Source organism: Solanum lycopersicum, chromosome 6 (genome assembly GCF_036512215.1).
Source record: "Solanum lycopersicum chromosome 6, SLM_r2.1".
NCBI lineage: Eukaryota > Viridiplantae > Streptophyta > Magnoliopsida > Solanales > Solanaceae > Solanum > Solanum lycopersicum.
Genome location: NC_090805.1, coordinates 22,097,451 through 22,121,827, shown reverse-complemented (window position 1 = coordinate 22,121,827; position 24,377 = coordinate 22,097,451). Strand labels below are relative to the sequence as shown.

The 24,377-nt window shown below is 35.6% G+C and overlaps 1 protein-coding gene across 1 annotated transcript; it reads left to right on the top strand.

The window, feature by feature from the left end:
• Positions 1-22,884: 22,884 nt before the first annotated feature.
• On the top strand, positions 22,885-23,732 carry LOC138349278 (uncharacterized mitochondrial protein AtMg00860-like). Its single transcript, XM_069299598.1, has 2 exons — positions 22,885-23,382; positions 23,589-23,732. Exons 1-2 carry the CDS (start codon positions 22,885-22,887, stop codon positions 23,730-23,732), a joined length of 642 nt encoding a protein of 213 aa, XP_069155699.1.
• Positions 23,733-24,377: the final 645 nt, after the last annotated feature.

The following is a 24,377-nucleotide window of genomic DNA, read 5'->3' as shown; positions in this document are numbered from 1 at the left end:
CTTTTTTTAAGTGAAATTGATGTTCATTCTAGATGTTTGTATTTTATGTTGTTTTATGAGGTACGGGTATGAGCTTCTAGTTGAATCTTTAATCTTGGAAGTGTTCGGAGAGTGACAAGTGTCATTCTAAGACGAATGTTGTCCAAGTGGGGGAGATTGTATTACTTCTAAAACAACTTAGGTGAAAGTAGATCCTTAAATTTTTGTAATGAGAGTCTATGTTCCTAAATTGGTTCATAATGTGGTAATAAGGCATTGCCTAAAGTATTGGGTGAATTGGAAGTCAAACATCAAGGGATGAGTATGACGTTCGACGACTAGTCACCTATGTGCCTCATGTGTGTTTTATGTTATTAAGTGTGTGTTATGAGATTATGAGGTCCTTATATGAGTTATTATAGTGTTTATAGGCAGTGTGTCAAGTTTCATAAAGTTAGGAGGTTAAACATCCAAGAACGTCCACGACATTCGAAAAGTTTGCCTTGAAACGACCTTGTGTGTCTTCACATGTTTCCTCGAGTTTTACGTGTTCATTTTTATGAAATTGATGTGGGAGGTACTAATCTTTTATAAAATCATATTCTGTTGGAAACTCCCGGGAAAACATCCCCAAAGACCAACCAAGGGTCTTTGAGGAAGGACATTTCATTTGAGGACAAGGCTGTCTAGGCAAGCCCCGATCGACTAAGGCAATCGACGTCCAGTAGGTGGGTCGACGCCCTGTCATTGGTTAACGTCATTAAAGACGTAGCCTTGTGAGTCTAAGCTTCCACAGGCCAGTCTCTGAACCAAATGATGACCAGCCAAGATGGTCCATTTGTGGATACACGGTTCATCGATGGGCAAGTACCGATGGTCTGTGTAGTTTCACAGGTTCAGTGTAAAGTGATGATGGTAAATTCACCACACTTCCAAATAATAGTTTGGGAGGTTACTTAGGAGTATTTTTGGTATTTTAAGTGGGTTTATATTCCATAAATACCTAGATGAATTCATTCTTCGAAATGAAAACTCCAAAATCTCAAAGAAATTCTCTAGAACTCTATTGGAGCCAAAGCTCAAGGAAGAGCTTGGATTGCATATTTAATTTGTGATGCTTCATCAATTTCGTGATTTATCTTCATTGAGGTATGATTTTTTATCCTTGAAACCCTCTTCATCAAGGAGCCCAAAATTCAAAGATATTTCTAAAATTTTGTAAAGATGAAATTGTCCAATTTTATGAGCTATCCATTGGTTCTTGAATTAAAGATTTTGAATCATTATATATTTATTTAATTGTTGTTAATAAGGTAATTTTTGCACAATTAACCAATGAACCCATGTAATTTATGAACCCTAGTTTTTGACTACTTTGTGGTTGACTTTATATTGTCTATATGCTTATGAATTCAAGTGTAGTTTCCTATGGGCTATAGAATGATGTAAGAATTGTATTGAATTTATGTATAGACTATCTTAGATTGGTAAATCTATATTGATTGACCTATATTCATTGAGTATTATGATTTTTTTATTTAATTGATGATTATGGCCATGGATAAGGGTCTTTTTGGTATTGTAATGGATAATTTAGCTATGGATTGAATTGGTGAGAACTGATTGGATTTATGCTGCTTTTATTCTTTTTATTTTATGTAATATAGGTCTTTAATTATGTTGTGATTTGTACGGTCCATTTATGGTATGGTGCTATGTGTTTTACTTGTGAATGATGTGACCTCGTCTGCGTTACTTTATGTATTATGATGATCATGGACTTGTCGACAATTACTTGATATATTATGATGATTTTAGTAGAAGATTTATCTGAAGTATGATAATATTCATCAACTTGTGATTAATGTGAAAATATGTGTTCTTCTATTGATGTTGTTAGGAGATCCTGTTAGACTATGAATATGTCCTTATGTGTGTAGTTTTAGAGTTGATGCATGATTATTCCTACTTGATTATATGAGTCTATTATGGTTATATTGATGATATTTTTGTAGTAAATTGGGTGACCAAGAGATGATGATGTTTATTCCTATGTTCTTCTAGAATGATATGCTATATGTGATAAAATGAAGTCTTGGTGTGTCTTATGTAGTAGACTTCTGTCCCTTACTTGATACATATGAATGTGAATATGAGATGTCTTGACTTAGTATGATAAAGACTCTTAGTCTTTTCTGTATGAATAACATGAGACCTTGAATATTTCTAAGAAGGTCCTTTATGTGGAACCTTTAATCTAGTGGTAAGGTTATGATCCTTGAATTCGAAGTCGTAATGGTGTCCTTGTTTTATGAATGTGGACTTATGGTTTTTTGGGTGGAACAACATGAAATCATCCTTAGGAAAGTCATTAAGCTATCCTCTTTGCCATTGAAAGGAAGCCCTAGGGGACCTCTGTGGTATGGTGAATGTGATTGGGTTATGAACTAGATATGGAACCTCTTCATGTGATCCTTAATTTGAAATTACTCATTGAGAACAAAGGCTATCACCAAGAGAGTATGGTATGGTAAGTACCTCTAGTTAATAAATGAGGATAGAGTGCAAAAAAACCATTCATATTCCTTAACCATGTGCCTATATGAGACGTGTCCAAGTTCTACCATTGACAAGTAAAACACCCTCCATCGTAGTAGGTTAGAAATACAGATTCCATGCCTAGATACTATGGTACATGTTGGTTATTGCCTATCTTTTATCATATGGGATACCTACTAGTATTGGAGAAGTACTATGAAGCTTAGGTGGTGGTATAAGACATTATCTAGACATTACACACTAGGCTTTGAAGATATTAGTGAGTGAGTCCCTAGGTATTCTCCAAGACCATTACCTGAATTTCCTTATGTGATGTATGTATCTTAAATGAATTAAAGAATGTAATGACTTAAGTTAGAAAACATGTTAAATGAATAAGTATTTATATAGAGTAGTTAAGGGTTGTCTAGTTAAGGTGTGAAGGGGTCATAGGAATGATCACTTTGTATCTTTGTGAGGATGAATTCACCAAGGATTTTACCAAGTACTTAGTGAGGATGACTTCACCAAGGATTTCATCCAAAATTCGTTGCAAGATCATCACTAAATTATGGTTTATTTCACTCTTTGGATTTTTCGTAACTCCTCTTAAAATGTGCTAGGTGAAACTAGAGCCTATCATGTGTTTCATGATGTTTTAACGTCTTAATAGGATTAATAATAGTGTTTATAGGCAGTATATAAAGTTTAGAAGTGTCTATAGGTCAAACGTCCAAGACGTCCAGAAACTAGTCGAAGTTGAACTAGTGTGACATAGTATTATGTAGTGGAGTTTTGGGAGGTGGTTTGAAGGTAAAATTGAGTATCAATGATTCCTAATCATAGCCTTACATGCAAAGGCTCGAACGTCCGATAAAAATGCCATGGGGATCATCCTATGGGTCCCCAAGGAGGACCTAAACATGGGTCATCAAACCATTCTGTCTCAAAATTTTCCAGAAACAAGCTTTGAAAATGTTTCCACGATGAAAAGGAACCTCCAGATTTGGTTGCATCGTTTTTAACTCAAATTTGAGTTTATTAAAATCTCTAATAAGTGCAAAAGTATTTTGGGTAATTTGAGTTCATTTATTGATGGTTATTGAGTCTTTTTATACCACTAAACTCACCAATCAAAGCAAAACCCTCAACTCAAAACAAAATCTCTCCATTCTTCTCTCCAAAACCTCCATGGATGAATCTTTGAAGCTCAAACGAAGAAGAATGATTTTCTCAAGTTTTCTCCATCAATTATTTGTTATTTTAATTACAATTAAGGTATTGCTTTTCATCCTTGAAATATCTTTATTTAAGGAGTCAATTCACATGATTTCCAAAGATGATCAAAAACAAGAATTGTCCAATTTCATAATGTATCCACGCGTTCTTGCATTAAAGGTTTGAAATATTGAATTATGATAGAATTGATGTTAATTTGTTGATTTTAACCTAAAAACTCTATGAACACATACAAACCATGAACTTATAGATTTGACTACTTTATGGATTAATTGATTATGTCTGAATGCTATAGAATTATTCTGTAGATTGATTAGAGCTATTCAATTTTTATAGAATCATGCTATAATTGTAAGTGTGATTCCCTAAATACATAAATCTATGTTTAATTATATTTGATACATTGTATATTGTAATTATTGGATTGAATATGGTCATTGGTAAGGGCCTTGGTATACTGTGTTGGATGAATTGGCTATGGATTGAAGTTGTGAGGTTGGATCGATGGTATGTTGACCTAACATTCTGTATATTGTGTAGTATAGTTCTTCGATGATGATGATTCATTGTATGGTCCGCTTACGGTGGGGTTGATTATGTGCTATATTTCTTACTAATGTGGCCTTGTCGGCATTACTTTATGAATTGTGAATGATACTGCCTCGTCCACATTACTTTAAGTATTATGGATTTATCATGCTATAACTTGATTATGTGGATATTATGAATGTCAATATGCTTTATGTGTTTATGTGGAGTAAAATTATGATTTCTTCTAGTTACTGATGTGCGTATCTAGTAGACTATAGTGTAGTCATTATGTGGATTACTTGATGTTTAAGTATATTGTTTCTTGATAGATTATATGATACTTGTGATACTTATATTGATGATACTATAATACTGAGATGATATTTGTAATACCTATGTGCTTGTAGAATGATATGCAATTTATGTATGATATGTTGAAGTAATGTGTATGTCTTGCTTTGGTAGACTTTTGTCCCTTACGTGATACATGTACAATGAGAATATAAGTTCTTCACCTAGTATGCTAAAGCTTCTTTATCTCTTATGTGTGTTTAATAAGTGACCTTCAACATTGTTAAGAAGGTCCTTCTTGTGGAACCTTCACCCTAGTTTAAAGGTTATCATATCCTTGAAGTTGAATGTCGTAATGGTATCTTTTTTGTGTGAATGGTGGACTTAGGGTTTATTGGCCGGAACGACATGAAATCATCCTTAGAAAAGTCATTGAGCTATCCTCTTGACCATTGTAGGTAGCCTTAGTGGACCTTCTTTTGTAAGGTGTAATGTGATTGGGTTATGAACTAGATATGAAACCTCTTCATGTACTCCTTTATTAAACTAATCTATAAGAACAAAGGGTAGCATCGAATAAATATTCTTGGGTAACATCTCTAGTTAAGGATGAGGCTAGAGTACAAATGGACCTTCGATGTTCCTTAACCATGTGCCTACATCGGATGTGTACAAGTTCTACCATTGGCAAGTAGAACACCCTTCATTGGAGTAGGGTTGACACCGAATTCCCCTGCATAGCTACAATGTTCTATGTTGGTTGTTGCCTATTATAATCATATGGGAACTTACTAGTATTGGAGAAGTTCTGTGAAATTTATGTAGTGGTATAAGATGATATGTAGACATTGCACGATTAGGCTTTGAAGATGTTAGTGAGTGAGTCCCTAGGTCTTCTTGAAGACCATTACTTGAATGTCTTTATGTGTTGAATGTTTCCAAATGAACTAAAAAATATAATTATTTAAGATGGAAAGTATGTTAATGAATATGTACTTACCTAGAGTGGTTTTAGGGTTGGTTAGTTAAGGTATGAAGGGGGCATATGAATGGTTACTTCGTGTATTACCTAGGAAAGTCCTAAGAATGACTCTAGATGGGGAAAGAAAAATTGAATCTGTAGACATTATATAAAATTAGGTAGTCTTAACGATTATTTTGGTAAGTTTTGAGAAGGTTATGTAGTCTCTTCTTGCATTACTTAAGTAAGTCTTTTGATAACCTTTGGGAAGAGAATATATATATATATATATATATATATATATATATATATAAATGCTATTATGTGAAGTGAGAAGGATCTTATCTTAGGTAGTCTAAATGATCTCTTAGGTGTGCGTGAAGGGACTATATGGGCGGTTTCTTTATAACTCACTTAATTGAGACTTAGAATCAGCTTTGGTAAGAGGATCTTATGTCTATATGTTTTGATGTATGCTTGATGCTTTTTGTGATGTTTGGTACTTAAATGTTGTATTTACACTTTTAATATGGTGTTGTAATCAGTAAGAGCATATTTTTAATAAATGTCTATTATCATGATTTTATGCATTAAGGCATACTTAGTACAAGTGTTTGTACTAATTCCATACATTTTGTTGTATCTAAAGGTGTAGGTGGAGAGTGAGAAGCGTCTTTATGAAAAGCTTGGAATCTAGTTATTGTTCAAGTAAAGTTAAATTATGTCCTCACTTGATTCGAGGGTATAATTGTCTTTATATTTCTTTTGTTCAAAGTATTGTTATAAACTAGGTATTTATACATTCGTATTGTATGGGTCATGTCCCAAGTATTCATCAGTCTAAGATTGGCATATGTTGAGATTTAGTGTTTTCTATGATTTTAATATGAAAGATGTTCTGAGATATTTTGTTTGAAAATTTTTTAATTCCAATTACTTTTCATACATGTATGAAATGAATAATGTCTAAGGTCTTGTACAAGACCTCTGAGAGGTCAAGTACGCCGTGTAACAATTCGAGATTGTCTTAACTTCAAGGGTGTACTTTCGCATCATTACAGATTTAGTATCAGAGCATTGGTTATTATATTGGTTTTAGAAATAAAATTTTTTCTAGAGCCATATCTAGTAGATTCTTTACCATCGATGTCAGTCGCAACACATCTATGGGAGAGAGGCTATATGACGATAGAGTTTCACATTCTTCATCAATCTTGTGTTGTGCCAATTGAGTTGAGGTTGTAAGTGTCTATTCCTAATCTGTTCTCTTGTGTTGATTGGAGATTACTATTAGAAGGATGACCTCTAAAAGATTGGAACAAGGAAGAGTGGTTGAGGAAGTTCCTCCTTAAGTTGAGAAAGGTGCTCAAATTCCTCTACATGGTGTTCAAGTTCCTATTGGACTTCAAGATAATGATGTTCCTGTAGTTTCCCCCCCCCCCCCAAAATGAATAATGGGGAGATTAGAGAGGCTTTACTTGATTTATCCCGAACCTTGACTACCCATATGAATAAGGGTATTGAACTTGGAGTTAATGTTGTGGAGAGTACTATAACCTCTAGATTGAGAGACGTGAGGATGAATCCTCCCATATTTCTTGTCTCTAAGGTGGGAGAGGATCTTAAGAGTTTCTAGATGGTCTGCAATAGGTGTTGAGTGCCATGGTTATGACTTCTAGGGAGAAGGCGCAATTATGTTCATACCAATTGAGGGAGGTTGCTCAAGTGTGGTATACTAAATGAAAAGATAATAGGCTTGTTGATTCGGGTCCTATATAGTGGGAAAAGTTTAAGGAGACTTAGTTAGGAAAGTACTTTCTCCGTGAGAGAAGAGAGGTGAAGGTTGAGGACTTTATTAATCTCAAAAAAGACAGATATGAGTGTTGAGGATTATTCCTTGAAGTTCACTATGTTGTCTAGGTTTGCTCCATCCTTGGTGTCTAACCCTAGGGATGAGATGAATAGGTTTGTGACCGGTTTTGCCGACCTTGTGAAAGAAGAGTGTTGAACGTCCTTTCTCTATAGTGATATGAACTTGTCTAGACTCATGGTGTGTGATCAATGCATAGAGGAGTCTAAGCTTAGAAGTATTTCTAGAAACTTGAAGAAGGGTGGACAATGCGAGCAAAACCCACTTAATTTCAATAAGAGGGCTCAAACTCAAGATGAACCTAGAGATCCTAAAGTCAAGCTCTAGAAAGGTGGTGGTTCTCAAAATGGTAAGCCTACTTGTGTCACTTGTGGAAAGAGGCACTATGGGGAGTGTCTAATTGGTACCTAGAATTTCTTTGGTTGTGGTAAGGATGTATATAAGGTGAGGGATTTTTCTACTATTGATTCTAGAGGAAAAGAAGGTAAGCAAGTTACTCCAAGTGTTCCGGGTAATGATGCTCCACAGAGGAATCATCTTTATGCTCTCCGGGCAGATGATCATCGCCAGATGATAATGAGGATTTCGATAAGTTATAATTTCTTTCTTGTTGTAGTTATGAGTTCCTTCTAAGGTGGGGAGTAAGGTGAGTAGTAGAGTTTTGAATGATTGTCTTATATCTCATATTCAATTCAATCTTGAAGTAGAATGTCATAGTAGAATGTTGCATGTTGCATTGTCTTTTGGAGTCCTGTTGGAATTGAATTTCATTGTTTCTTGCATTGTGCATTTCATGAAGTTATAGTTATGTTTTCAATTGAATGTATATGGTTATATCTCTTATATTATCATGCTTTCATCATTAATTGCCTAAAAGTTGCATTTATGAAAAATTGTTGCATAGTTCACTATAAGATATCCATATTACTGTAAAAATTTTGGAAAACAGACTAAATCATTCTTTGGTTGAAAATTAATGTAAAGTGTATATATTTGATGTACAAGAGCATGATAATGAATGCAGAAGGAGTTCTTGCTATTTGAAATGAAGATTGTGAGTCTTATGATATGATGAGTTGTAGATTAGTTTCTAACTTCTTGTTGTGTTTGGAATCTCTAAAAGTATGTCAAATTTATGTTTTTAATAATTGTGTATTGTGTATGGTGTGGTATTTTATGTGCTTCTAGTCTTGAATTTACTATATCTTGAAAGTGTTTTAAAAGAAGCAAGTGTCTTTCGAGGACGAATGTTGTCGAAATGGAGAAGATTCTAACGCCTCTAAAATTGAGCTAGGTGAAACTAGAGTCTACAATGTGTGTCATGATGTTTTAAAGTCCTAAAATTTTTAATAATAGTATTTATAGGCAGTAGGATAATGTTTGGAGGTCAAACGTCCAAGACTTCCAGAAACTAGTCAAAGTTGAACTATTGTGTCGTAGTGTTTTGTAGTGGAGTTCTGGGGGATGTTTTTAAAACAAAATTTAGTGTAAATGGTTCCTACACATATACTTACATGTAAAGGTTCAAAACTTCCGATAAGGAAGCCCCGGGGATCAGCCTATGGGTCCCCGAGTAAGATCAAAACATGGGTCATCGAAGCTGGCAAACAACCAGGACCTAGCAGATACTGCGTGAGACGTAGCTAACACAAAGTGGGATAAATTCTTTCCATGCCACGCAGGACTGTGACCAACAATTCTATCTCGAAATTTTCCAGAAACAAGATTTGGAAATGTCTCCATGTCTCCATGACGCGAAGTAGTTTTGGTAGCGTCATTTTAAGTCAAATTTGAGTTGGTTAAAATCTCTAATAATTGGAGGGATCTCTTGGGTAATTTGGGGATAACTTATTGATGGTTATTGAGTCTTTTTAAACCCATAAACTCACCAATAAAATCAAAACCCTCAACTTAAAACATAATCTCTCCATTCTTCTCTCCAAGACCTCCATCGATGAAACATTGAAGCTCCAAGGAGGAAGACTGATTTTCTCATGTTTTCTCCATCAGTTTTTTGGGATTTTCATCACAATTAAGGTATGGTTTTTCATCCTTGAATATTTTTCTTCAAGGATTTGATTCCAATGATTTTCAAAGATGATTAAAACCATGAATTGTCCATTTTAGTAATCTATCCATGGGTTCTTGCATTAAAGATTTTGCAACATTTATGATTGAATTGATGTTAATTTGACGATATTAACCTAAAAACTCTACGAACCCATACAAACCATGAAGTTCTAGATTTAAATACTTTATTGGTGAATTACTTATACCTTAATGCTATTGAATTATTGTGTAGATTGATTAGGGATATTGAATCATGATAGAAACATGCTAGAATTGTTAGTATGCTGCCCTAAATTAAAAAATCTATGTTGAATTATCTTTGATTCATTTTATATTGTAATTGTTTCATTGGATGAATTGGCTATGGATTGATGTAGTGAGGTTGGATCGGTGCTATGTTGACCTAAGTTTGTGTAAATTGTGTAGTCTAGTTCTTAGATTTTGATGTTGATTTGAATGGTCCACTTATGGTGACAATGCTTATGTGCTATATTTGTTACTAATGTGTTCATGTCGGCATTACATTATAAATTGTGAATGATGTGGCCTCGTTGACATTACTTCAAGTATTATGACTTTATCATGTTATAACTTTATTACGGGCTATTATGTATGTCAATATGACTTATGTGTTTATGTGGAGTCAAAGCATGAGTTCTTCTAGTTGATGATGTGTCTCTAGTAGACTATGTGGATTATTTGATGTTGAAGTATGATGTTTCCTGATAGATTATATGATAATTGTGATACTTATATTTATGATACTATAGTAGTGAGTAGGGTGACCTATAGATTATATTGGTAATACCTATGTGCTTCTAGAATGATATGCAATATATGATAAGTTGAAGTAATATGTGTGTCTTGATTTGGTAGACTTGTGTCCCTTACTTGATACATCAACAATGTTAATATGAGTTCTTGACTTAGTATGCTAAAGCTTTTAGTCTTGTATGTGTGATTTACATGTGACATTGAACATAGTTAAGAAGGTCCTTTATGGGGAACCTTAAACCTACTTTGAATGTTATGATATCCTTAACGTTGAAGGCTGTAATGTTATCCTTTTTGGGTGAATGGTGGACTTAAGGTTGAATGGCTAGAATGGTATGAAATAATCCTTAGGAAAGTTATTGAGCTATCTATTGACCATTATAGGTAGCCTTAGTGGACCCTCTTTGGTAAAGTGTAATGTTATTGGCTTATGAACTAGATATTGAAACGTCTTCATTTAATCCTTTATTGAACTTATATATGAGAACAAAGTATAGAACTGAATGAGTATGCTTGGGTCGTAGCTCTAGTAATGGATGAGGATAGTGTACAAAGGAACCCTCTATATTCCTTAACAATGTTCCTACATGAGATCTGTCCAAGTTCTACTAATGGCTAGTAGAACACCCTTTATCGGAGTAGGGTTTACTATGTATTCCATGCATAACTACCATGGTCTATCTCGGTTATTACGTAATTTTATCATATGGGATACCTACTAGTATTGGAGAAGTTGTATGAAGTTTATGTAGTGATATGAGACTCTACCTAGACATTGCATGATTAGTCTTTGAAGATGTTAGCGAGTGATTCCTTAGGTCTTCTACAACACCATTACATGAATGTCCTTATGTGTTAAAGGTCTCCTAATGAACTAATTAAGATTATGACTTAAGTTGGAAAGTATGTTAAATGATAAGTACTTACCTACAATGGATTAATGGTTGTGGAGTTAAGGTATGAAGGGGGCATAGAAATGGTCACTTCATGTCTTACCTAGGGAAGTCCTAAGAATGAATGTAGATGGGGAAAGTAAAATTGAATAAGTAGACATGATCTGAAATTAGGTAGTCTTAAGAATTATTTGGGAAAGCATGGATATGGTGTATGGATGGTCTCTTGCATCACTTAAGTAATTGTTTTGATAACTTTTGGGAAGATATATATATATATATATATATATATATATGCTATTATGTTAAGTGAGAATGAAATTATCTTAGGTAGTATAAATAATCTCTTAGGTGTGTGTGAAGGAATTGTATGGGTGATCACTTCATAACTCACTTAAGTGAGACTTAGAATCACATATCATAGGAGGATCTCATGTCTATATGTTTTGATGTATGCTTCATGCTATTTGTGATGTTTGGTACTTAAATATGGTTCTTATACTTTTAATATGATGTTTTAATTAAAACAAGCATATTTTTCATAAATGTCTGCTCTCTTGATTTTATGCATTAAGTTGTACTTAGTACAACTGTTTGTACTAATTCCATACATTTTGTTATATCTAAGGTTAGGTTGAAAGTGAGAAGTGTCTTGAAGAAAAGCTTGGAATATAGTTATGGTTCAAGTAATGTTTAAGTATGTCCTCACTTTACTCGAGCGCATAATCATCTTTAGATTTCTTTTATTCACAATATTGTAATAGACTAAGTATTTCTATATTCGTATTGTATTGTCCATATCCCAAGTATTCTTGAGTCTAAGATTAACATATGTTGAGACTTAGTATTTTCTATGATTTTTAATATGAAAGATGTTCTAAAATATTTCATATGAAAAGTTTACATGTATGTAATGAATGATGTCTAAGGCTTGTATAAGAATTCCGAGAGGTCAAGTACGCCGTGTAAAAATTTTAGAATGTCTTAACTTCTAGGGGGTACTCTCGAGTCGTTACATCTTTCCCAAAGAGACCCTTCCAAAGATGATTTTCAACTTCCCCAAAACTAAGGTTTCAATCTAGATGCGGGTTCTCTTTTTAAAACAAAATTTTTAATCAATTGTGATGAATTGTAGTCTTTTATCACTGTTTAAATAAGTATTAATTGCCAATGGTTGTTAAACAATCAAGATTTTTCTGTTTGAACCCTTATTCTTCCCTTCATTCATTATGGCTTGAAATTCTATAGTAATTGTGGGAGAAGATGATTATATGAATGTGTAGAATAAAAAGGGATATGTATTACTTCTTGAATTCACCATGTTTATTGTCTATGTATTCTTTAGTAATTGAAGTTTCAAGGAATTGAAAGTACAATGAAGTATGAAGGTTGAATCATCTTGAATTCAATTATGAAGGATGATTTATTTGTATTGCTTCTATGTCAAATGTGTGGTTGTGATGTTGATAGTCTTTAGTCTCCATATTTAACCCTAGACTATGAAATAAACTATGAAGTATGCAAATATGTAAGATATGATTAGTATGTGATTGAAAGTAGCTTCTCATGACTATGATTGAGTGTTGAGCAAAAGGTTTACTCACTTGCATGTGGTCTTCTAAAGTGAAAGGGTAGTTCTCAGTTGTGAATACCATGAGATATTATGATAAAATATTCACATAGGGGTATAAGAAAAGACTAATTTGATTTTGTATAAAGAGTATGATGACTCCTAAATGGAATAAATGCTTAGCACCAATAAGGCATGTAAATGAGATGGAGGTCTCACGTTTAGTAAATTTGGTCTCCCACATGGGTTTCTTCATGTTTACTTATTCCGTATTCCCAAGATATGTGTTGTTCATGAGATGAAAACCTCCACATTAGTAAGTCAAGGTTTAAAGTAACAATCTCCTTGACCCTTAACTATGTTCCCACATAGGAATATAGCTTAGTGGATCCACTTAGATGACTATGTTGATTAATTACACCTTAGGCAAGTTTTAACCCTCTCTTTTCGGTGTGGGAGGAGAACACCGGATTTCATGTAGCTCACATGGTCTCATATCGGTTATTGCACTTCTTTCCCTAATGTAATAGTGGAAAAATATGAATATGTCCAGTATGTGGATTATTTGTAGAACTTGTCTTAAATGTTACTATATAGGGTGAGGGAGGGTATGGAACTTCTCTTACTCATTAGATATGTGGGATCCCAAGGAAGGGTCTTAGTAGTGGTCTTGTATGATTTAGTTGATTCCATGTTATGTATGTCAAGTTATATATGAATTTGTGAATCAAGTATGTTATGATAAAATATTGAGTCATGATGTATGCATGAAGTAGGTGTCTCAATGACATACTTAGCTTTAGATGGGATTATGGAGTTCTATTCTTGGCATTGCACAAGTGTTGCTTGAGTTGCTTATATGTTGGGTTGAGTTATGATGCTACTTATATGAGTATGTATAGTTAATTGACACTAAGAATGGTTTTGACTAAATTGTTCCTTTTCTCATGTATTTCATATTTTTATGCATAGGAACCATACTTAGTACAAGTGGTGTACTAACCTATATCTCTATGTTTTCTATAAATATATAGATTCCGGCCATTGAGTTCATACGAGGACGATTGGAGAAGACTTTGAATCTTTTCTCTAACTATTGATAGTTCCTCTTGTTTGGGGATGTTACTTTATCTGTGCTATAGACTAGAAGTTGTACTGTCATAAAGACTTTGTTCATTCCTTTATCATTTTAATATTGATGTAACCCTATAGTTGCATATTGACTTTGTATTGGCTATGTCAAACATTTCTACCCGTTATAGATTGTTCAATATGAGACAAAGTATTAGACTAATTCCTATGTATTGATTAGGTTTTCTAAATGAGAAGCCCACGTAAGCTTCATATACAAATAGTCCAAGTAAAATTCATATATGGTATGAGAGAGGTCTATGTAAACCTAACCATATATATACATACATACATACATATATATATATATATATATATATATATAGTGTATATGCCACACTTTTGAATGAAAGGCTATGTGATGATTACAAAATTCTCATCTTTTTTATATTTATATGCCGTTCCTGAAGAGTCTTAACTCTATATGCCCTTTATACTGATCTTTTTCTTGTTTTTATAGAAAATGAATACAAGAAGTAACAACAGTCGAAGGGCCTAAGAGGAGAATGAGAATGAGGCGGTTCCCCCTCAAGATCCTCAAAACCCTCAAGTTCCTATTGAAAAAGGGACTATGTCTAATGTGGAGTTAAGGGAATCCATTCAATTTTTCTCTCAAATAATTGCTACTCATGTTGCTAAGGACACTCAGGCATAATTAAACCCCAATGTTAGAACCTCAGTGTCATGAGTAAGAGATTTCACACGGATGACTTCTTTGGATCCAAAGTGGAATAAAACCCAGAAGAATTCATATATGAGGTGTTCAAAGTGGTAAATGCAATGGGTGTGACTTTTCAAGAAAAGGCGAAACTAGAAGCCTATAAACTCAAAGATGTGGCTCAAGTTTAATATGCACAATGGAAGGATGAGCGACCGATTGGAGAAGGCTGGATCACTTAGGGGTCTTTTGAGACATCTTTACTTGATAGGTTATTCCTTTGGAACTAAGGGAGAGAAATATAAAAGAGTTTATAAATCTTCGCCAAGGGAATATGAGTGTGGAGGAGTATAGTCTCAAGTTCACTCAACAATCTAAGTATGCTCGTATTAATGTGGAAGACTCTAGAGGCTAGACGAACAAATTTGTTGTGGGTGTATCCGACCTTGTGGTGAATGAATATAGGTCGGATATGTTAATTCCTAGCATGGATATCTCTCGTCTCATGGTTCATGCCGAACAAATTGAGGATCAAAAACTTAAGCAAGTTGGGAGAGAATTGAAGAGGGAAAGGGTAGAAGATGGAAATCCTTATAAGGCTAGATTTGAGGTGCAAAATAAGCCAAGGTTAAAGAAAAGGATCTACAATCAAAACCCTTCCACCATCGAAATCCCGATGCTCCCAAGAAGAATATCTTTTATGCTCTTCACTCTACGAGTGATTAGGAGGAGTCTTTCGATGTCGTCACTGTTATGTTATAAGTGTTCTCTATTAATGTATATGCTTTACTATATCCCAGTGCTACTTTATCATTTGTATTCCCTCTAGTAGCTGGAAAGTTAAATGTATTACAAGATGTTCTAATGAAACCTTTTTTGGTTACAACCCTGGTGGTTGACTCCGTGGTGGCTAAAAGAGTCTTTAGGAGTTTTCCAATATCTTTTCACAATACAGTTACTTTGGTTGACTTGATAGAACTAGATATGGTTGAATTTGACGTCATATTGGGATGGATTGATTGCATACTTGTTTTGCTTCCATAGATTGTAGAACAAGGGTAGTCAATTTCCAATTTCCAAATGAACCTGTTTTGGTATGGAAAGGGAGTAATTTAATCCCTACAGGTTTAATTATTTCATGTCTAAAGGCTTCCAAAATGATCTCTAAATTGTGTCTTTACCATGTTGTTAGGGTCAAGTACCTTGAGTCCGATGTTTTTCCATTAGAGTTAGTACCCATAGTGAGGGACTTTCCGAAACTCTTTCGTGATGACTTATGTGGAGTTCCTCCCGAACAGGAAATAGACTTCAGTATAGACTTGTTGTTGAATGCAAAACCATTTCTATCCCTCCTTGCTGGATTGCTCCGGTCGAGTTGCATGAATTTAATCTTCAACTCAAGGATCTACTTGGCAAGGGTTTCATAAGACCTAGTATTTCCCCCTGGGGTGCTCTTGTATTATTTTTAAAGAAGAAGGATGGGTCCGTTAGGATGTTTATTGATTATCATAACCTCAATAAGATCACCATTAAGAACAAATATCCTCTTTACGGACTGATGACTTGTTTGATCAACTCAAAGGGGCTAGCTATTTTTCTAAGATTGACTTGAGGTCATGGTATAACCAACTAAGGATGACAGGTGAGGATGTACCTAAAACGACCTTTTGAACTAGGTATTGTCACTATGAGTTCCTAGTGATGTCTTCTGGTCTAACTAATGCCCCGAAGACTTTCATGGACTTAATGAATGAGGTGATCTGGAATTACCTAGATTTATTTGTAATTGTTTTTACCGATGATATATTAAAATAGTGGGAAAATGAGGGTGAACATATAGATTATTTGAGGGTGGTATTTCAATTCCTTCAGGAACACCAATTACTCATCAAGTATAGTAAGTTTTAGTTCGTTGAGATCAATGTCATTCCTTGGTCATATCATCTAAAGTAAGGGAATAGAGGTCGATCCAAGGAAAACCGTGGAGTTTAAGAATTTGCCTAGACCATTGAATCCAACTGACATTATAAGTATCTTGGGTTTAGCTTGATTCTATAGGATTTTGTGTATAGGTTTACGTCCATTGCTTCTCCTCTGACTACCTTTACCTATAACAGTGCGAAGTTTGAGTGGTTGGAGTCGTGTGAGGGAAATTTCCATGTGTTATAAGATAGGCTTACCTTCGCTCTAGTGCTGACCTTACCATAGTGAACCAAGGGTTTTGTGGTATATTGTGATGCTTCCTGAGTGGGTTTGTGTTTTCTCCTTATGCAAAATGGGAAGGTAGTTGCCTATGCCTCTAGACAACTCCAGGTACATGAGAAAAATTACCCCACTCATGACCTTGAGTTAGCGGCCTAGTGTTTGCCTTGAAAATATGTATACATTACCTTTATGGTGTGTGGATGTATTTACCGACCACAAAAGCCTTCAATATGTGTTCATCCAAATGGAGTTGAATCTCTGACAATGAAGATGGTTGGAACTCTTGAATGATTATGACATGAGTGTTCCCTAGAACCCTGTCACGTCCAATATGGTTGCGGATACTTTAATTAGAATGTCCATGGGATGGTGTCTCATGTGATAGAGGGTAAGAAACTTATTCAAGTATGTTCATAGGTTGGCTAAGTTCATTTTTCTATTGGAGATTCTCAAAATTGTGGTCTTGTGGTCCTCCATAATTTTTAATCGCCTTTGGCGGTTGATGCGAAGTCTAAGCAACATCCTGACCCTATATTTATGGATTTGAAGGACTCGGTTCTTGACAAGTTTAATGAGTCATTCTCCCAAGGGGGGGGGTGTACTTAGGTACTAAGGTAGATTGTGTGTGCTAGATAATGATGATTTGAGAAATAGAAATTTAGAGGCAGCTCACAGTTCCCAATATTCTAATCATCTGGATTCCACCAAATGTATCGTGATCTCCAAAAGATCTATTGTTGGGATGGCTTGAAAAGAAACATAGGGGTGTTTGTGGCTAGGTACCCTAATTGCTCACAAGTAAAAGATGAACAATAAAAGACGAGTGTTTGACTCAAGTTATAAATGTTCGTACTTAGAAGTGGGAAGACATTCACATGGATTTCGTAGTGGGTTTGCCTCAAACACGAATGCAAAATGACTCAATATAGGTTATTGTGGATAGGCTAACGAAATACACTCACTTCATTCACCTTAAGTCTACTTTTCAGCAGAAGAATATGTTGGACTATACATTAACAAGATTGTAAGTCTACATGGGATTTCGTTGTCCCTCATATGAGATAGTGGTGCACAATTCACTTTATGCTTTTGGAGGTATTTCCAAAAAGGGTTGGGTACACAAGTAAAGAATAGCATCACTTTTCATCCTAATATCGATGGTCATGTAGATCACTGATGTACCATGGTATCAGGATAATCTCAATGCCTTTTCCTTAAGATTAGTGTGTATCTAAACCATTTTTGTATTAATTTTTTATGTACTTTTCTATTTATTTCCAGTAAATTTGTCCAATGGAGAACGCGGATATTTTGAGCTAAAATTGCAGAAGTGACAACCTACGCACCCCACGATGGTCCTTCGTGACTGTGACGGTCCGTAGGGGTCAACCATAGTTAAAAGATAATGACTGCTGAAGGAAGTTGGGGAATTTTGACCAAGTGTGGGACTACGGAAGCTCACGAAGGACCATCATAGCCACGATGGTCGTCCTCCACATTCGTCAATGCTAACAGAGAGTAGTCCCATTACCCAACTTCATAAGATTCTAAGTATCGTGGAATGAAGCCCCTCGACAAACCATTGTGCTTGCAACGATCCGTCACACCTGTCAGTCGAGGGTAACAAAGAGTTAATGAACAAAAGCAGCATAAAAAGAGCTAAGTATGGAGCGACATAATACCACGACAGTCCTTCAAGTCCACGATGGTCCGTCACGAAGGTCGTCGACTCAGACGTGTTTTGGGCAGATTTTTCCTTAAATAGATTTTCCTCTTTTATTAGGTTTTTTTTCTTAAAAAGAATCTGAAAAACCTCATTTTTGGGGTTACACTCTTGTATAATTTTTATTTTTAATTGTCTTAGTATTAAACTTTCAATTTTTGGTTTTGATATTAATCCTCTAGAATCGATTATTGGTGTTTTGTGATTTATTCAAGTAATTTTTTTGATTTTGTTCATTCTCATCAAAGTAAGTGCATGAATTCTTACATTATCATTATGAATTGTGTGATTATTAGCATGGGTAACTAAACTCCATAACTAGGGTTGTGGAAACCATGGGTAAATAATAGGGTAAAACCTAGCTAAAATAATGATTCTAGAATAGCGTCTTGCATGTATTGATAATTCTTTTGCTTAGAATTTTTTTTAACGGATGGCCAACGTTAGAACTCGCCTTATTAATACTTTCTCCACCAAGGAGGTAGATAATAGGAATATAATTATCAACATAGATTTAGTCTATACTATCTAATAGGCTAGTGTCGGTTGGTATGAAGTAATAACTTAGTCAAATATCATAGTAAAGCAACACACGTAGACGGAACATGGTGCGGAGTGAAATTCTCTAGATTCCGGACCAAGGATTTTGAGATACCTAATTTAGCAATTTGCGTGCAAGATACTAGGAAATGATTGTTATAGCTAGAATTACTGAGTTAGGAGCCTCTAGGGAACACTTACGCCCTAGTCACTCTCATTACTTGATTTAACTTCATTACTTAAACATGTCACTTGTTACTTTAATTTAGCTATTTGCTTTCATTAAACAAAACCGCCCTTTAGTTTTTTGTTTACGTGAAATAATTTGACTAAACAAAAGTGATAATAGAATAAAGTTAAGTCTGAACCATATTCCTCGTGGGAACAATCCCAACCTCACTAGTTGGGTTCTTTATTTGATTTGGTCGCTTTTACTTTGTTACGAGAAGTAAATTTGAGCGTATCAAATTTTCGCGCTCTGCCGGGGAAAGTGACTTTTAGATTAACTTTAAGCTTATTACCAAAGTTTATTCAATATTTTCCAAATTTTACTTTTTCATTTTGTTTTTGTCTTCTGCAGGTCTAACTTCCTTATAGGCAAAAAACACGGAGTAGAGGAATACCCGTAGTTGAACCTTACCCCGAACTAGAGCATACTTTAAGAAGAATGAATCAGAATTTGGGCATCCGTGGTAACGAGGTTGACCCAAAAATGACACCATTGGTCAAAGCTCAAGACCCTATATTATCTTATATTTGTGGTGAAAGTGACATACAGAGACAACCTCCCGCTCCACGCCCTCAATATTACTATAGGAGCTATGAAAATATCACTGACTCTGATGGGACACTCGTCTCGCCCCCTCTACCACACGACCATACTTTTATGGTAACTTGTAGTCTAATGCAAATGCTCATTCACATAGGTTTGTTTTCAGGGCTACCTTCTAAGGATCCACATGCCCACATTGCTAAGTCAAGGGCCGTGTGAAAAAGTTGTGTATGGAGATCCGATTTGAATATGAATGTAATTTGGCTAAGAGTTTTTCATCTCTCACTAACGGGAGAGGCTGCTATCTGGTTTATTGAGCTCCCCTATAACTCAATATTAACTTGGAATCAACTGGGGGATGCTTTCTTAGCGCGCTACTACCCAGTGTCTAAGAAAATAAACCACAAAGACAGAGTAAACAACTTTGTGGCACTACCGGGAGAGTTAGTTAGCAATTCTTGGGATAGGTTCACTTCATTCTTGCGAGTGTCCCAAATCACTGCATAGATGATGAGTCTCCAAAAGAGTATTACTATCGAGATAAGATGATAATAACAAAACGATGTTGGATACAGTAGCAGGTGATTCTTATGGGGAGTATCCTTATGCCGAAATTGCTGAAAAGTTAGTGAAAATCTCCTGAAATAATACAGCTAGGAGTATTAGAATGTCAGATATTGGGAGAAACACCTTCGCAGTCCAATCTGCACACAACTCAGTCGGTGATGATCTTTGTGAGGAGATGGATCAAATGAGAATTGAGCTTGGGTTGGTGTTGAAACTTATTGTTGGGGGTGCAAAAAAGGTAAATGCGGTGAACTACTTGTCTAAACCACCACCACAAAATGATGAATATTACTAAGTGGAGGACTCCTATGCGGTGAATTATCAGATGGGGGGTTTCCAACCGAACGCCCAAGACTCCAATAAGGAGAATTGGTGCTAGGGTCAAGGAAACCAATGTCGAAACTATGGTAATTATAACTGCTAGGGTCATTATGTCCGAGATGGGAATTACAACTGTGTCAACAACTTCAAGGGGGTTACTATGATAAAAGAAACGATAAAAGTGGGCCCTATATTCCACCTCAAAATTGTGAAGTTGCTCCTAGGGATGGTGGAGGTGGTATGGCGCGAGTTGAGGACATTATGCATAAAATGATTAGGAGGTTTGATGCTAGTGATGACAACACTAAAGAGTTAAGGAATTACTTAGCAATTATAGGGAAAAAAGTTGATACACATGCAATATCGATTAAGCATCTTGAGTTGCAAATGATTCAATTGTCTGCAACTGTAAACACACGTCAACCGGGTACTCTTCCTAGCAACACTGTCCAAAATCTAAAAAATGATGTACATTGTATCACAATCACTACTTAGGGTACTAAGCAAACCATTGACCCACATATACCATCTGGTGTAGAAAAGCTGATAAGAGATGATGAGATGGTGGTGGAGGTTAGTGGTTAGTTAAAAGATAAAATGGTAAAAGATATTGAGGTGCACCTAAAGGTAACCTCCATGCCTAGACCACCACCTCCTATACAAGAAAGTTTAGTAAAAAAGACCGAGGTTGGTAAATACCGGCGTTTTATAACATTGTTGAAACAACTTTCTATCAATGTCCCTTTGGTAAAATCTCTTGAACAAATATCTGATTATGCCAAGTTCATTAAAGATTTTGTTATGATGAAAAGATCAGTAACTTTTGAGGATTATGATAGACTGCAACACTGTAGTGCTATTACTACAAGATCTCTAGGGCAAAAGAAAAAAGATCTGGGTGCTTTCGCTATTCCTTGTACAATCGGATTATTACAATTTTCGAACGCATTATGTGATCTTGGGGCAACCATAAATCTCATGCTCTTCTAAATTTACAAGAAATTGGGTTTGGCTGACCCAAAGCCTTCTGCTATGCGGCTACTGATAGCCGATCGAACGGTAAAAAGGCCCATTGGTATACTCCACGACATGCTAGTAAAAGTTGAGTCATTCATATTTTTATGGATGATTTTCTGTTTCTTGATCAATTTGGAGGTGCCTATTATTTTTGGGAGGCCATTCCTTCATACGAGTAGAGCCTTGGTTGATATGGAAAAGAGGGAGATAAAATTCTGGTTGATCAATGAAGAAGTGATCTTAAACATTTGTAGGTCCATGAGGTAGAGTGGTGAACTCCAATCAGTATCTCCTATATCCTATAGAGTTTAAGAGTCATCTGAGGTACGAATTGAAAAGCATTTGGGTGTAAAAGCATTGGCGGCAGTGACATGAATTTCGATAGTGATAGCATTGAAGAGTGTGTGTCATTGGTCGCGGCACTTGATTAAGTTAATGTTCATTTTAAACTAAATAAATTTGAGTTAGATATGCAAAATTGCGAATCTCCACTCATGAAACCGTCTATTGAGGAGGCTCCAAAATTAGAACTTAAGCCTCTACCACCTCATCTGAGGTATGTATTCTTGGGAAAAGATAACACTTTGCTGGTTTTTATTACATCAGATTTGAATGTACATTAAGTTGAGAGTTTGGTGAAAGTGTTAAAAAGGTTCAAAAGAGCTATTGGGTGGACTATTATAGATATTATTGGGATCTCTCCCGGTTTTTGTTCTCATAAAATCCATGTTATGCCGGTTATAAGACAAATATTGAGCATTAGAGACGTCTAAATCGACCCATGCAAGAGGTAGTGAAGAAGGAAATTATTAATTGGTTGGATGCCGGAGTGATATATCCAATCACTGATAGTAGTTTGGTATGCCATGTTCCGTGTGTACCTATGAAAGGGGGAATGACTATGGTCCCCAATGAGAAAAACGAGCTTGTTCTAATGAGACCGATGACTGGTTGGAGGGAGTGTATGGATTACAAGAAATTAAATGGATGGACCAAAAAAGATCATTTTCCTATGCCCTTTATGGATTAGATGTTTGATAGACTTGCTGGAAAGGGGTGTTACTGTTTTCTTGATGGTTATTTGGGCCATAATAAGATTTCTATTGCATCGGAAGATCAAGAGAAAATCACCTTTACTTGTCCATATGGGACCTTTCCATTCAAGAGAATATCGTTTGGGTTGTGCAATGCACCCGCCACATTTAAGAGATTTATGATGTCAATATTCTCCTATATGGTGGAGGACACTATTGAGGTTTTTATGGATTATTTCTATGTGGTTGGTGACTCCTTTGATCGGTGTTTGAGTCATTTGTCTGAGGTTGTTAAGAGGTGTGAAGAATGCAAACTACTACTAAATTGGAAAAAATATCACTTCATGGTGAAAGAGGGTATTGTATTGGGTCATCTCATTTCAGAGAAGGGTATAGAGGTTGATCGATCTAAAGTTGAGGTAATAGAGAGACTTCCCCCACCTATCTCTGTAAAAGGTGTGAGAAGATTTCTTAAGCATGCAGGGTTTTACCTGAGGTTCATCAAGGATCTTTCAAAAATTGTGCATCCTTTGTTCAAGTTTCTAGAGAAAGAGTGTAAATTTTATTTAAATGAATCCTGTCTTTGGACATTTGGTGAGTTGAAAGAGAAGTTGGTGTCTGCACCTATCATTATTTTGCTGGAATGGAGCAAGCCATTTGATGTAATATGTGATGCTAGTGGGGTTGCTCTTTGTGTGGTATTGGGGCAAAGAAGGAACAAAGTCCTTCAACCCATTTTTATTCTAGTAAAGCCTTAAATGATGCCCAAAAGAACTACACCTTGAATGAGCAAGAGCTCCTTGCATTAGTCTTTGCTTTTGAGAAATTTCGCTCCTATTTGCTTGGCACTAGGGTTATAGTGCATACTGATTATTGTGCTTTGAGATATTTAATATCAATGAAGGATGCAAAATCGAGGTTGATTCATTGGGTATTACTATTGCAAAAATTTGACTTTGAGGTGAATGACAGAAAAGGGACCGAAAATCAAGTTGCTGATCATTTGTCCCGTTTAGGAGATGAATCTATGAGAGAGTTTGGGGGATAAGACTCAAATTGATGATACTTCCCCTGATGAGCACGTATTGGCCGCCTCTCAAAACTTGATTCCATTGTTCACAGATTTTGCAAATTATCTGGCTAGCGATATCGTCCCAGCAAACTTGTTATTTCATAAAAGGAAAAAGTTCATGTATGGTGCAAAATAGTTCTTTTGGGATGAGCCATACTTGTATAAGAGTTGTGCCGATGGGCTTATTCGGCGATATGTGCATGAAGTTCAGATGTTGAGTGTTTTGGAGGCATGCCATTCTTCACCCATAGGTGGACATCATAGTGCTATCCGGACCACTCACGAGATCTTGCAATGTGTCTATTATTGGCCAACTATCCATCAAGATGCTCATGAGTTTGCTAAGGCATGTGACAGATGCCAAAGAGAGGTGGCATATCGAGAAAGCAAGAGCTCCCTTTAAATCCCATCCTTTTTATTGATCTATTTGATGTGTGGGGTGACTTTATGATGGGCCCTTTTGTGAGTTCGCATTGGATGAAATACATTCTAGTAGCGGTCGATAATGTGTCTAAATGGGCGGAAGCTTTCGCACTCACAAATAATGAAGGGAAGAGTGTCATCGTGTTCTTGAAAAAGAAAATATTTTCCTGATTTGGCACCCAAAGGGATATTATTAGT